General features: G+C 40.3%; 1 protein-coding gene across 1 annotated transcript; it reads left to right on the plus strand.

The window, feature by feature from the left end:
• The first annotated feature begins 4,062 nt into the window (after positions 1–4,062).
• Positions 4,063–9,707, plus strand: LOC128438962 (aquaporin-3). Its single transcript, XM_053421745.1, has 6 exons — positions 4,063–4,279; positions 7,512–7,638; positions 7,861–7,998; positions 8,125–8,240; positions 8,332–8,549; positions 8,663–9,707. The coding sequence occupies exons 1-6, from the start codon at positions 4,172–4,174 to the stop codon at positions 8,853–8,855; spliced, it is 900 nt and encodes a 299-aa protein (XP_053277720.1). The 5' UTR covers positions 4,063–4,171; the 3' UTR covers positions 8,856–9,707.
• The last annotated feature ends 6,647 nt before the right edge of the window (positions 9,708–16,354 follow it).

A 16,354-nucleotide genomic window follows, 5' to 3' on the forward strand; every position in this document is an offset into this window, starting at 1 on the left:
ATAAAACACTGATCAGTGCCACATCTTAATGACCTCAGGAGTTTGAAAATTGTAAATTAAAGTGAACAAAAATTCCTGTTGCCTTTTTTTTTCTAAACGTCTCCAATATTTGCAGCCACCACAATTTTTTCACTTTCCATTTTTTTTTCTTTCTTCTGAGCCAAACAATTCCAGGAAAAGTAGTTCATAACCACATGGGCCAAAAATGCGTCTTCTCTGGCCTGAGAGATGGGATTCCTTCTGGAAGCCCACAGCGGTTAAGTGAGGTAGAGAGACAAAAACAAAATATTAGAGTGGGTGCACAAACACACCCACAGCTGTCTCTGTGGTCAACGGCTGGTGAGGTCAAAATGGCATTAAGGAATGAAAACATACCACAAGATAAAGTGAAAGCGATCCAGTAAGACAAATAAACAAATTCAATGTTTCTGTATAGTGCAAAAATCAATATATTTTCACACCTGCTATGTTTTAACCAGGGACATTGTATCTCATCCAGGTGTTCACTGGGTAGGCACATTGAAACAATGAGGAGAGGGAGTCCGACAACAAGTCAGGTTTTTTGGAATATTTTAATTATTTTTAACAAGACCCACAAATCCTTAACGGACACGACTTTAGTTTAGTGTATTAACTAAAGAAGGAACTCACCCAAAAGGAGCAGGAAGTAGTTAAACGTTAAAGTAAAGTAAATGTAATTAACTTATGAATGGGTAAGAAATTCATAAATTAACAAGGTAATGTGAGCAATGTAAACAGTTCTGTTTAACTCATTTAACCGTGCAGTACTAATTTCTCTCTGTGCACTTCAATGGCTAATGTGCAATCCGGTTACACTGTAGATATTCTGCTCACACCTGTTTACACTGTATATAATATTTCTATTCTATTTTTATATTTCTTTGTGTTGATATTGCATGGTTTCTTATTTATAACTTATGTCTTTTTTGACTGCTGCTGCAGAGTTAATGACCCGGTTGTGAGACTAATAAAGGATTATCTTACCTTATCCGATTTCATCACACTTCCTCGTATCTTATCTTATCTTATTTCTACATCAGATATTGTGTAGATGTTAGCAGTGTGTCAATAAAGGTCAAATAGTGCAGCCACTGGAATGAGTATGGTTCTGCGGTTACACTGACCTCACCAAAGAGCCTGGAATAGAGTGACCTCTGTGATGCTGTAAAATGACTCATATTTACCTGAAATTACCTGAATCACACAAATTAATTTGCATCACAATCTCAGCCAGCATCTTCAGACGACAGCATTAACGAACTTGTCATCGTCTTCCATCCCCTTCTTCCCCGTTGAAACAGTTCCCTGGGAGCGGTTGAACCACCTTTCGTGACGCATGTCATTTCGATGCCGACGCTGTGACTGATGTGACTCAGATCGCCTCAGGCTCCTTCAGTGAAGAGACATCTGTTATTTATTAAAGAGTTGTTTGGCCACGCTTTTCCCCGAGAGCTCATTCAGCACATCAGCAAAGTGGAATATTTTCACAATAAGACATGAGCCAACTTTTTATTCTGATCTAGGAGTTTTATTTGTATAGCTCACAGTGATATACTTAGGATGACTTTTGAAAAATGTGCAAAATTCTCCGCAGATATGTTCACAAAATAGTTCTGCAGTCTAATGTGAAGGTGATCCGAGCTGATAATCTTCTCCACTGTCAGAGCAAACTAGGCACATAGCCCAGAGCAAACAAAAGAAATGGTGCACCGATTCCTACTGATAGAGGCATAGCCGTGAGCTTTTAAACCTGGAAATGTTCTCACACCTCCATAGAAAGCAGACAAAGAAAGTACCAGACACGGTGATGAGGTTTCAGACAGGGAACAAAAGAACGGGTCAGTGAAAATGAGGTGAGGGACAGAAAGGGAAAAGAGAAGGATGTGTTTGAACGTGTGGGAATGAACCAGTGAGGGCTGCAAACAGGAACGCATTGCATTTGTGCATTTGTCTGTTATTTCTACTCTTGTGAGGACCAAATATTTCCTGTACCTTACATTAAATCACATTTCATTTATTGGAGTGTAGACTATCAGGTGTCCTGATGTTAATGGGGAGCTTGTTCCACCCTTTAGGAGAGGTCCTGATTTTGTTGAGTGGCTAGCTCGCAGTGAGGGAGCAGCAAGCTGATTGGCAGAGGCAGAGCAGAGTGGACTGGCTGGGGTGTAAGGTCTAACTTTGTCCTGGATGTAGACTGGACCCAAACTGCTCAGTACCAGCACGGTACACGAGTCCTAGTGTTCTGAAACGGATGCGACCAGGGCCTGGACCCGAACCTGCGCCGCCTTCTGAGGGAGAAGGGGACGTGTTCTCCTGATGTTGTTCAGCATGTATCTACACGAGCAGGTTGTTGCAGCAATGTTGGCAGTGAGGGAGAGTTGACTATCGAGGCACATCCAGGTTCCAAGCAATCTTGGGTTAGGCTACCACAGAGTTTGGTTAGATTAGATTAGAACTTTTCCCTGGAAGGAAAACTAGTTATTTCTTGTCGGGTGTTATAAGGACATCATCTGAGAGATGTTAGTCAGACAGGCAGAGATTCGTGCTGCTACCTGTGTTTCAGATTGAGGAAAAGAGAGGATAAGTTGGGTGTCCACGGCATAGCTGTTATGGAAAGGCCTTTTGAGTGAATGACAGAGCCGAGAGAGATTGTGTATAGAGAAAAGAGGAGAGGATCCCGGCCATAACCTTGAGGTTCCCTCAGTAGTAATAGTACAAGGTTCGGACACAGATCCTCTTCAAGTTACCCGGTAGGCGTGGTCATTGAGGTAGGAAGAGAGCAGGGAGAGAGCAGAGCCTGAGACACCCAGGTCCTGAAGAAAGGAAATAAGGATCTGGTGGTTCACTGTGTCAAATGCAGCAGAAAGGTTTAAAAGGAAAAGGACAGAGGAGAGAGAGGCTGCTCTAGCAGTGAGATGATGCTCAGAGACAGCAAGGAGGGCACTCTGAGTTGAGCGGCCTGCCTCAAGACCAGACTGGTGAGGAACAAGAAGATTGTTATGGTGAAGTTAGGAGGAGAGTTCATTAAAGATAACTCGCTCGAGAGCTTTGGAAAGAGAGAGAAGAAGAGAGACCGAGAAGAAGAGATACCGGTCTCTAGTTATTTACTTCAGACGGGTTGAGGGTGGCTTTCTTCAGAAGAGGGTTTACTCTTGCCTCCTCCAGAGAGTTAGGGAAACAGCCAGTTGACAGGGAAGTGTTAATGAGATGGGTGAGAAAAGGAAGAAGGTCGGGAGCAATAGACTGGAGAATGTACAAGAGGATGGGGTCAAGGGGGCAGGTGGTTGGGCGTGCAGGGGTTACTGGGGTATGAATAAGTGGGATTTTTGAACTGGGAATCTTTCAAAGGGGCTTTAAGTTTTCAATTTGGGTTTAGAATTAGATTTAGGATTATGTTTATTTAAACTTTTGACGTTGGGTGGATTAAGGTTGATTCAGGCTACGTTACCTGTAAACAGGTACTTGTAATGTGGGTGTTTAATTTTTCTGTCTGTGGAGGATATTTGTCCACTCTATTTGCAGAAACTAAGAAAGAAACTGACTGCAAAATTAGAAAGAATAAAAGCAAAAATGTTTGGCACGGAGTTTCTAAGATGAATATTGAAAGTGCCAAACATATATAGCTTCAAGGTAATTATCAGTCAGACACACTTGGTTTACATTGTTTTAATACGAAGTGCAACAGATAACAGCAAATGTCTAAACTTGCGTTTAATTCCAAATAATCAAACTAGAAAATTACAAAATACAAATACCGTTCCTTGCAGAGAAATATTGCTATCCCACTTACTGTCTTTTCTGTACTCAATTTTGAGAGAGGCCTGCTTAAAAACTTCAAAAAAAATTTAAATGCAAAATTCTTAATAGATAATATATATATATATATATATACATATATACACAGAAAGCTTACAGGTTTCAGGTATGACAGCGCTCACAGGTATTAGTTCTGTGCCTGCCTGCGTGTGTGCGTGCGTGTACCAGAGAAAAAAGTGAATCACACAGTGACAGCCAGGGAGGCGTGGTCCAAGTCTGGGCTCTATAATAGGAGCCCGGACCTCTCAGCTTCACAGGCTCTCAGTAATTCCTACCTGCCTACCACGTCCAGTGTCCCCTCACAGTCGCATCAGCCTCCGAGAAGAAGAGAAACATGGGCAGACAGAAGGTGTATTTGGACAAACTGTCCCGCTTCTTCCAGATCCGCAACCTGTTACTTCGGCAGGCGCTGGCAGAGTGTCTTGGCACCCTCATCCTTGTGGTAAGTGTGTGTGTATATTTGTTGAATATGTGTGTGTGATCACAAGTGTGTCAATTATCCCATACTGAAATAGCTGTTAATGGAAAGGGTACAAAGTTCATGCTTTTTATTATACTGCATGTTGATTCTTGTAGGTTCTCTAAGTGCCCCTTTGTCAATTAGTTTTTTCTAATTTCCTTTGGTGTTGTAATATGGTCAATGACTCTTCATGCAACAGTGTTTGTGCTGTCGTTTTTATTTAGCGGCATGTTTTAAGAAAAAGGAGGGAAAAAAAGAAAGTGTATTTAATTTCTGAGCCATACTTCAGACTTCAAAGGTAATTATGTGAGCCAATGCTTGTTTTGGATGTGTGTAAATGTCAAGTAAGGTTCATTGGCAAACTGAGTTCAGAGCAAACAGGTAAGTATCAGGTTATTCAGGACTGTATGTGCTGTGGACAAAACCATATTCAAAATAATATTTGCTTTTTGGAGCTTGCAGCAAGATCCCGGATCCAAAACCACAAGATTTCTCTCATCACATCTCAGGGAGGAAGCTGTGTGTGTGTGCGTTACTTACAAAGAAATCAGACAGTTTTTCCAAGCTCATAAAATCTTGATCTGAATACCACTTTCTTTCCACTGTTTTGGCAGAAATCTGTCACTTCGGGCAAATTGATTTTTTATGGTTAATACTTTACCAACCGGCTCAGCGGGCGACATAAAGGATCCTCTAAGAGATCCATTCTCACTGATTTACAAAGACGTAGAGGCATGCTGCATTTAATCATTTTTGTTAAAAGAGTTTTATTCTGATGCAAAATCAAAGTGATTGTGAAATTTCAAAGAAACTAAAAGAACTCACATTTCCAACATGTAGAGCGAGTTGCATGAGTTCAACAGGAGCTTAGAATGTATTATATAATAGATAATATATACACAAGCACATTGTAAAGATGTGCAGTGGAAAACTACTAAAAAATTAAAGCCCAGAGTAAAAATATTTATTGTCGGTAGTTGTTTATTATTTATTATGACAACTAATGGCGCAGAAAGGTGTGGTGAACTTATTGAACCGGTGACACATAGAGATGGCAGCCCTGGGAGGGTCAGCTGCAGAACAATAGGTATCACATCACAGACATTTCTCACATACTCTCACTTCCCATGTCTCATAGAGATCATACACAGACATCTGATTCTGTTATTGTCTCTGTTTACGGTTTACATACATTTTTACACACAAAGGAAACTCATTAGTTTATCGATACAAATGAGTTATCTCCTGCTGGTGTGAGATGACACGGAGGCAACGTGTGTGAAGGGTGTGTCTAGGTGGGGTCGTGGGTGTGTCCCTTTGTACTCAGTAACTCTAGGTATTTTAGACAGGTTATTTCTGTGTAGTATTAATGCTGAAGACATCTAATGGAAATATCTTATGTATACTGTGTTTTATTTTGATACCTTTTGAAAGAAAAAATGTCAACATAAAAGAGCTGATTCACCATAAATGTCTATAATTCATAGTAACCCAGGCCTGATTCTACAATTCTGAATTTTAGTTTTATGGAGGATTAGTTTTATCTTATACAATGCTCAACATTTTACATAACTTTATAACTTGTATCATGTATTATAGGACTGTTCAGGTAAGAGAGCCAACCAACTAAATGAATGTGTGTGTGAAAAGAGCTTCAGTGACGCAAAAATCGTTAACAAAGCAATACCCAACAGCCTTACTGGGTTTTCCACTTCAAACCACTGCTCCCTGCGTTGACCCGGATCGCACTCCTGTGGATCCCTTCTCTGGCCTTTTCTGGGATTTAGAGTCCAGTTCCAGCCAACAGTTTTTTTTCTTTATTGCCTTCAGCTCCTAACCAGATGCCAAATCTTGGTTTCAGTAAACTGTTGGCTGTGGGTTGTTTTTTTATAAGCTCCCCAACTGTGCTCAAACTTGGGAGTAAATGCATGGCCAGCTGATTCGGGCGAGGGAATGTTGGTTGGGTGTGCGGTTACGCAACCACAACATTATGACAGCAACATACCAAGTGGCTGTAGTTGTAGAGTGAACACACTACTGAATGTGAGCACGTCAGAATTAGGAGTAACCCTCAAGGCTCTCAGATTAAGTGTCGGATTAACATGACACCTTTCTGCTGAAAAGGGATAGTTCCCTTTGACAGGGGAAGTTGGCACTAGTGAGTGAATGGCCCATCATTTGGAATCCGATGCCTGTGATATTAAGAAAAACGAGTGGAGTTTTTTTAAATGTTCATATCACACAAGCTCACCATTGCACAACACCACCAGTTAGATATACCTGCCCACAGCCCAGTAACAAAACAGATAAACACAATTCTAACATGGGGCTGATATATGAGTGTTTTTCCAGTTGAGCAGACGGTCTCATCAGGGGTGGGAACCGAGTTTAGACTGAGCCCAGTGATGATGAACGCCCCTCAGGCGCCAGTCCCTCCGAGTGCACTTCCCTCACACTAACCTCAACATCTGAGTCGTGTGGTCGGACTGAAAAGCATCCTCGTCAGGGGGCTCGGGGGGGCAGCAGCCTAACAATGGACCACACATACTTGTACACACAGGGATACACACAAACACACACAATTACTTATACACAGAATTACACGCAGTGAAAAAGGAAAAATAGTTGGAGCAACTTAAACAAATTACTTCAAATAGAACACAAATTAATAGTCTGTTCAATTTGAATTTAACACGTCATATTCACAACTATAATTTGTAACAACTCAATTTATTTGTGTTACCAATTGAAGTAATTTTTTTATGTTGGTAAACAATTTTTTCTTTTTCAGTGCAGTGTGGCACCTGTTTGTCTTGAAACACTTTGTCTTGAAACACATTCTCCTTCCCACCTAAATCAGCTGTGTAGGTAAAGCGACAGTTCTCCTCCGGTCAAGGTCAACCCATCGACCTCTCTGCAACACTGTACTCCTGTGTACCATTATGAACACAATAGAGTGCATTTAATGGGGCTTCCTTCCTTCCTCTGGTTTCACTGATAGTTATCGCATTGCCTCAATCAACCCCTTGGTTTGACCTTAATTGAGTGGAAAATATATTTCACAGGTTTTTTTTGTTGATACAACATTGAGAGTACATGTTGTGTGAAACATTAGTCCATGTTAAAAAAAATTACTATTCGTTGCTACACCAATTACAACTGATCATTATTGGTTACAAGTTTTAACTTGTTCTTCTCCTTGTTCTCTCTCCAGATGTTTGGCTGTGGTGCTGTGGCCCAGCTGGTTTTGAGCGGCGGTTCCCATGGCATGTTCCTCACTGTCAACTTTGCCTTCGGCTTTGCTGCCACCTTAGGCATCCTGGTCTGTGGACAAGTATCAGGTACGCAAACAGATTCACCGGAAATATCATCATCCAATTAAAAGTTTCTCAATGACTTATTTGGTTTGGTGTGTAGGAATCAGTCAGGTCGGAGCTTTACTCGGATCCTGTTTGGAGGAACACATTTTAACCAAATGTGTCTCTTATAATAATAAGTCTGTGGTTTGAGTTTGTTATCGGTGTTGCAGCTTTATAATGGGTACTGATCATGTACATTTACAGGAGGCCATCTGAACCCTGCCGTGACTTTTGCCCTGTGTCTGCTTGGAAGAGAACCCTGGAAGAAATTCCCCATGTATTTCCTCTTTCAGACAATCGGCGCTTTCTTTGGTTCCGCCATCATTTTCGCCATGTACTACGGTAAGAGATGACGTCCAGATGTGGAGCAACATTTTTAATAATCCCTTTTAAGTTTGGAAGTCATTTAAACAACTATTCTCAAGAGAAAAATATCTAAAGCTACATTTTTGTTGTTTATCCCTGTAGATGCTCTGTGGGACCATCCCGGAAATTTCCATGTGAGTGGTCCTAATGCCACAGCTGGCATCTTTGCCACGTACCCTGGAAAGCATCTCACCATTGTCAATGGATTCTTTGATCAGGTAATCTTTAGAAAAAGTCGAGACACCTGTGATACACAGAATGTCAGGCACCTCACTCACAACTTTCTCTTTGCTGCGACTCTCTCTCCAGATAATTGGCACGGCAGCACTAATCGTCTGTATTCTGGCTATCGTGGACCCACACAACAACTCCATCCCCCAGGGGCTGGAGGCCTTCACTGTTGGATTTGTGGTCCTGGTTATTGGACTGTCTATGGGCTTTAACTCTGGATATGCTGTCAATCCTGCCAGAGACCTCGGACCACGTATTTTCACTGCGATGGCTGGGTGGGGCACTGAGGTCTTCACGTAAGAGCACAGACTTTTTATCTATGCATGAACTCGTCTTCCCCACACTCTCCCAGCTCTCAGTGTCTAACGATCCATTTGTGTTATTCACTGTTTCTCTTCTCACTCCTTAGGGCGAGAAACGGCTGGTTCCTTGTGCCCATTTTCGCCCCGTTCCTCGGCACCATCATCGGCGTGATGATCTACCAGCTGATGGTTGGCTGCCACGTGGAAGGAGAAGCACGTGACAAAAAAAACCCAGAGCAGACAGAAAACGTCCGACTCACCAACACCGACTCCAACAACGCCAAAGAAGTGAACTGTTGAAGCCACAAGTGTTTTTTTTTAAACCACCTTAACAGCTGTTGGGTCAACTCCCAAGATGGCTGTGTGAAAACAGGCCACTCTTTACTTTATCATGTGATTGCATAACAATGTAGAGGAGCAGTTGTATATGTGTAGAGGAAAGAAACTGAACTTTAGAAAACACAGAATTACATTAATTCTTTTTAAGAGATGAACAGTTGGATGTTAGTGTATGTAGCATTCACTTTCCACAGTATTGTATGCTTTATACTAAAATAGCTTTATGTCACTTTTTATATGTATCTACCAACCAATTTTTATGCATTTCGTCAGTCCAGGGCCTTTCAATGTTAATGTTTGAATTTGGGGAAATTGTCAGAAATTTGTGCAATTTGAATTTTAAACGTAAACTCAACGGCTTAAATATCTGCAAATGAAAATTGCACATTCAGAAAAATTGTGCTATACGTCACCTCTGCTGCTACGAGCTGACGGATGGTGGTGAGGATCCCACAGCCTTTACTTTACCACTGCTGCAACTGTATGAAAGCTGCTGTCGTCATTTTCAATATAGTATCCCTGTACAGTGTCAAAGACTTTATCAGCAGCTCCCACACACGCTGACAAACTACTGTGACATGTCATCAGCTCGCAAACCTGACTATTTACCCACTGTCGGTAACAAATGTCACCAGAAGCTTTGGTAGCCGTGCCTTCTCAACTATCAGGCTGTAATGTTCAACTTGTATGACTCCATGGTTGGGCGCTGAACTGGACTGTGAGCACCTTTATTATTTTAGGTTTGGGTGAAATGCTTTTGTATTGATACAATAAAGTTCTGTTTTTATCGTTGCAGGAATGCAGCTCACGTTACTCCCCTGTTAATTGTTTCTCATTTCTGGGGGAGGGTGTAATCGAATCACATCAGAAAACAATTCCCTTTGAACCTTTGTGGGACACCTCTAATGCACAGTACAGTTTTTTCTCATGAAAAACTGCTTGCACTCTTATGACGTGTCATTTGGTCTGTTTGGATAGGATGGGGTTAAATGTCTGTTAATTTATAAATTTGCTACCTTTAAACTTTTTTTTTTAAAGGAGACTGTTGTGTATTTACATGTAAAACTAAACTTGTACTGAAGATTGAACATTAAAGGACCGAAAATATTGAAAACACAAGATAAAATTTAAATTATTCAATACTTCTTGATCAGTTTGAGCTCAAGAAAGAGATAACATACGTAGTTGTAAAACAAAAACAGCTTAAGAAATATATCGGAGTATCTGTTGTAAGTATTGTGCTTTATTTATCTATATTCTTTACAGGATAGTACCAGCAGTGTTTAAAGTTAAGAGCTGGCCAAGAAACAGTGCACACACTGATCTCTCCTTGCTCTCAGCTGTGCTCTTTAATAATGATTTTCAGTGCCAGAAGGAGACCTGCTCCATCATTATGCACTGCACAACTGTATTTTTGCACTGCTATTTCAAGCTTCACTCTCTATTTCAAGGCATAACTCAGTATCCACAGACCAGAACTGGGCCACTGTCCTTCAGTGCATGAATCAAATCTGTCCTGGTCCTCCATGCTCGATGAGGTCCTGTTGGTAGAAATACTAAGATTAAAATATACAATCCCACAAATAGTGACATGGCATGGACTTCAAATCCACTCTTTCCATCATCTCAAACTTTCTCAACAAATCTGCCAAACTGGCAGCAAAATATCTCTACACGAGCATTAATGTAATAGAAATCGGATTAAATGTAGAATCAACCGTACCAAGATACAATGCATGAATTAAATGAAACCACATTTAAATTCACTAGATCTGGATCAGCACCGAATTGAAAACACTCATAAATATCCGTCCAATACACAGGCCTGATTTTTTTCAAGATCCCTGATCTATTCTTTTGCATAATCCTTCTTCATAAACCTTCTTCCATGCGACATTTCAAAACAACATGGATCGGACAGATCAGAAACCTCAACCAAACAGCAAACAAGAGGGTAGACCATCTCCAAGCCCTTGAAAGAAACCTGGCACGGAGAGGCACAACCTGTTGTCACACATCACCACTTTGGATTCTGGCGAACTAATATGAATCAGCAATTGCATAATATCTTCCAACAGGTTTTAGCAGGTCAGCTTGCATGTGTAGAGGGGATTACCAACTTAAGTCCCACAAAACTCTCACACAGACAGGTTTATACAATTTCCTTTTAATCTCGATAACAAAGCGAGGCTGCTTATCATTTATTTGGAATCATGATGGGAAAATGTCATGTTCACAACTTCTTGCCTTTTAGAGATGTAATGAATTGACAATATAGACAGGATTAAACATCATAAAGTGTTTAAAGTACATTGATATCAACAATGGATCATATCACTACTTGTATTTGAAGGAGGTTTCTTGTTGCGATGAAGAAAAATCAGCCCACAGTTCTTGACTCATTTGTTTTTTTGTTCTGCAACTTTATTGTTTTCATCCATTCTTACTGAAATCATTCAAGACTTTTTCTTTTGCTACAGGAGGTTTCTGGGGAAAAAGGTTTAACCCTATGTAAACAGTACCTGCATAGTAGCAAATGGCAGAATGACAACGTTAGAACCTAGAGGGGAGTTGGTGGAGACCAATAGAGTTAAAAGAGAGTGAAGATTTGACTAAGGCTTGCCTGACGGTTAAAGCATGACTGCTGTTTGTCAACAGGCTTGCTGAAAATCAACAAAAATATGCCAGTGAGGTGTTAACAACTAGTTTTTCGTCAGGCATCTAAAAGATCTGTTCCTGCAGGTTTGGGATACACTTTGTCTATTCATTAAAATGCCAACATGATGAAAAATGGGATGTCGATTATTAGTGTACCTTATGAACATTTGGTAACAGTTGAAAATGATGGGACTTTCAGGAGTTTCATTCAAATTAATTTGATACGGTTATTACGGTGCCTTTGTGATTGCTTTTACATTTAGACGAATAGTTTGACATTCTGAGAAAATGCATCTCTATACTTTTGTGTCATGATGGGGATGAGGCGAGACACTTTGCATGAAGGAGCTGGAGGCAATTATCTTAGCTAAGTATAAAGGGTGGCAGAGGAAATTACTAACCTGGCTCTGTTGGAAGTTACAAAACCTGCTTTACAACATCTCGTAACACACCTTTTAATGTCAGTTTAATTCTTGACACAAACAAATGATGTTACCACTATTTGGACTACGCACATGATATGGGATTTCTTTTCCTTTTTTACAATGAAGAAAGTCGGCCAGTTTTTAAGCTAAGTTGAATGATTGCAGACTCGAGTTCCACGCTTAATACAGAGGAATGACAGCGGTATCAATCTTCTCATGTAGCTCTCAGCAGCAGTATCACATTTGTGATTATGTAAGCTGTCAGAGATCTTGATCACATCAGTAGCAAGAATATTCAAAACAGCTTTTCACCACAGGCGATGAAATAAAAGATTAGGTTTCTGGAAAGTGACTGCAGTGAAAAATTCAATCTATGGTAATGAAATGAGCAGCGGTTCCCTGGAATGAAGGAAACTCCTCGAATAAAACTTGATGGTGCACATGTACAACGATCACATAGAGTATACACACCGTGCAGTCAATGGACTCAAACCACCAGAATGGTCCTTTAAAGAGCTGATGCGAGCAGCGCTAACTGGCATTAGAGCTGTGGACATGTGTTTTCTATCTTCCGCTGCCCTGCTAGGTACACAATGTTGCCTGAGGCTCCAATGGAATTCTATCATTGGATCAGGTTTGATGTATTATGGCTCTGTCAGATATTGTTTCAGCAGATTTTTTACATTCATATTGTGATATCATTATTTTTTAGTTTAATGTAGAAACTAGCGGGGGGGGGGGGGGGGGGGGTCTGTGCCCTTCCTTAGTGACCAAAAAAAGGACAAAGACCAGTTGTAAAGGGCCACAAAATACCAGGGGAGGAGGTGCTTCTTGTTTCAGCAGCCCCTCAGCTTTACAAGAAAAACAAAGACGTAAAAAGTTATAATAATCACAGAGGCAAGGCACAAGCTTCTAACATTACATCTTGTGGCAAGGGGCATTTTCAGAGCCTGGGAAGGCTGGATAGAAAAAAAGCCCAAACAGAATGCTTTCATGCTAAAACAATATAATACCCTCAATATAGCATTTCACATACCAAGTTTATTCCTTTCTACAGGACCTGGTATTGAGTTAACCTCTAAAATCTCATTTCTATCCTCTCGGCTCGCTCACTCAGCCCAGAGTCTCATCAAAATATTTGCACCTGGTGAGATTTCAGAGTTGTGTAACACACTTTAACAGGAAGAACCATCAGATGGACAGGTGGGAAACACATGATACATAACATTATATTTTAATGGAAGAAAGAAAGATTCTGCGTAAGAGGTGAATTGTCCTGCGTAGTTCAAACAACTCTCACACTATCTTTTACAGGGCAATAAAATGTATGTCACACTGTTGTAGGCAGTGTGTGGTTCAGACTTGGATGCTGTCTGGTCTGAATGAACTACCTGAGGGAAGAGTTGGTACACATGTGCAGGCCATGTGTGTGTATACTGTGGCGCCACAATGGATCCAAATAAGAGTAAACTACATCAAATCCAAATTCCACTTCTGAGGATCTCCACCAAGGTCCAACAGTCCCCTTAAAAAAATCACATTATATTCACTCACTCTCGATTTGCTCATGTATCAATGATTATCATTAATGATCATTAATCATATACAGTGCAGTATATGTCTGATTACATCAAGATCGATGATTTATTCCATTCCAAAAATGTTGGAATGTGCCCTATGTCACAATGTTAAAGAAGTTGAAGAAATCCTCTATGATCCGCCCCCTGATTCAGATTCGCAGGAACATTTAACGATCTTTCCTGACCGATACTGAATCCTTCCTCAAAGTTTCATAATAATCCGTCCCGTAGTTTTTGGGCAATCCTGCTGACTAACAGACAAAACATTCTTTGGGGATAATTCCATACAGATGCACTTACATCCCGAATAACATGAACAAACCACTTTGTAGTCCAATTACAAGGAGGTGGATCAACCCTTTTGAAGTTTTTGCAACATTATAACTTTTTTGCAGATTTTGCCAAAATGTTGCAAATTTACTTTTTTCAGCATTTTGGGGGAAGACGGTTAATGTGCCCGTGATTCAACTCACACAATTTGATTTATGACTACAGTTAACATTAATACTGGACCCAGCTACATCCAACAAGAACAAGAAACGAAGAAAGTTCGTGTTTGATTATTAGGTAAAACGGATACAATGCAAACCATTTCTATGACTGCTTTTTTTGCATTGGATAAAAGATGTTGAGCAACAGAATTTAAAAACAAAAACAACAAATGTGCTGACAAGATGTCGGCGTGCTTCTTTCTGGAATTTGAAATTAAATTGAAGACTGGCTTTTGTACATTGCTGAGAAGGAAATGGAGGATGGTCCCAAATCTGGGGTTCTTAGAACACATCTGTTTATTGTTGCTTCTGTTCCTTCCTCTGGTCCTCTCCCCCTTTCATCCAAATCTTCAGCACTGAAATTCTGTTCACACCAGTTCACAGTGCATTGCAGAGATTTTTGAGCGTTCCCTGTTGGGAACTTGTGTTTTATACAGAGTAGTAAGATACTTTTGTGAAAGTTCATGAGTGAAAGGCGGCCGCATGAATTCTGCTTCATCTGGTGCCTGTTTCATGCGGTGTAACTGTGATGCTGAGGGATGAGCAGGATATTACTGTGGTTATCTTCAACCTTCAGACGACTGTTCTCCTGACAACAATATACCACAGTGACCGAGTCTCTCTCAGGCACGACAACTTCTCACAAACAAGGTAGACAGGACATTTTGGGAAGAGAGGCGCAAAAACAGCTCTTTCTCCAAATGGAATCAGAATCCTAAAGTCTGGAATGATCAACGTAACCCACAGTGGCTTTTAAAGCCTAACAGATTCGTCAGTTGGCCTATGAAATTGGGTCGAGCTAAGCCTTCATAGACAAACTGGTATCAGTGTTTATGTTCGCCGAATAAACATTATTAATAAACATTATTTTTTACAGAGTAAACAAGGCAGAAAAGATGTGCTTTCATGTTTACATTTTACATTAAATATAAGTATATTTTCCTTTTTTTTTTAAATAGTTGTTTTTCTTTTTTATTCATAACTATTTATAATAAGGTTTATGGTTAAACAATAGACTGCATATAAGGATGGACGACATGACAGCTCCACAAAAGTGAAGCCGAAGCGTCTCCATTTCCACTGGCTGTCTGCAGTATAGATAATACATCTAGCCTCTTCCATGTTAATAGAGGAGACATGTCCCAAAATAAATAGTCATCATATACATTTTCTCAAAAATGGCTTCTGTCATTTTCTGTAGATATTATCACACTGTCGTTTGTTCAAGTGTTGGGTTTCGATTAGTTATTTTATGCGGTAAAATGTCATGATGGTTCTCTCTCACTGTAGCAGAGCACCATCTGCATAGTTCTACTTCCATCGTTTTTAAAAGAATGATATTATTTTTCTGCCATATTTTACCAGTGCACAACAAGCAGAAGCAATGTTGATGGTTTGCTTGAATAGTTTCCTGATCTGAAGAATTCTTTGAAGGGAGACTTGGAAACCAGATCCACGTGCTCCACCAGGTATTGAGAGCGCTGAGTCAGTCGGCACACCTCTCATTCACACAGGTGTCACTCCCAAACTCTTTTGCCTAGCTTGCATAAAAAAAAAGACACGTCTGTGCACATACAGCTCAACCCGTCAATATTTGGGAAGTTAAGGCTCAGTTATTCAAATGGCAAAAACTGGATGAGTCTTCAAGTCTTATCCTGTGCAGGAGCAAACTGGCAGGATTGTGATTCTAAATCTGTTCACACCCTGGGCAAAACAACAACCTCAAATTATAGAGCTGAAAATCAGTACTTTACCCTGAAGTCAATGTTTTACTTCAAATTTGTTACAAACACAAGTCTGTAGAGCTAAAACATAGAATATGTGTTGGATTGTGAACTCTGCCAAGGAGGTCATGTTTTCACCCATCTGTGTTTGCTGGTTGGGTTGTATGTTTGACAGGACAATTACACAAAAACTACCAGATGGATTACCACCAAACTTGGCTGTAGGATGCGGTTTTGGGAAAAACCCATACAACTTTGTTGTGGACATTTTCACTGACATCCCAGGGAATAATGAATGAATCTGGCTTTAAATCTAGCATATTAATGGACCTGATATCTACAAGTGTGTCACATTTGTTGCAGCTTGATTGAAATAAAAGGGACTGTTGGACCTTAGTAAGAGAATGTCGTTTAAGGTCAATAAAATGTAATGATATTTAACAAATAATTATATTTTTTAGGGGGGAAAAAGAAAGACTGAAAATAACCAGCTTTTTTCCTTGTATGGCATGTGGATGTGGTTTGGAAGGGCGTAGGATGCCATGTCATTTCCAGGGTGCTGTGTTCTGTTCAGTAAACTTT

The sequence above is a fragment of the Pleuronectes platessa genome, chromosome 4 (genome assembly GCF_947347685.1).
Source record: "Pleuronectes platessa chromosome 4, fPlePla1.1, whole genome shotgun sequence".
In the NCBI taxonomy this organism is placed as follows: Eukaryota; Metazoa; Chordata; class Actinopteri; order Pleuronectiformes; family Pleuronectidae; genus Pleuronectes; species Pleuronectes platessa.

Bases quoted from the DNA above. Each gene is read 5' to 3' on its own strand.
- LOC128438962 (XM_053421745.1), top strand. From the start codon at position 4,172: ATGGGCAGACAGAAGGTGTATTTGGACAAACTGTCCCGCTTCTTCCAG. The intron at 4,280-7,511 runs GTAAGTGTGTGT...TTCTCTCTCCAG, and splicing joins TTGGCACCCTCATCCTTGTG to ATGTTTGGCTGTGGTGCTGT. The intron at 8,241-8,331 runs GTAATCTTTAGA...CTCTCTCTCCAG, and splicing joins TCAATGGATTCTTTGATCAG to ATAATTGGCACGGCAGCACT.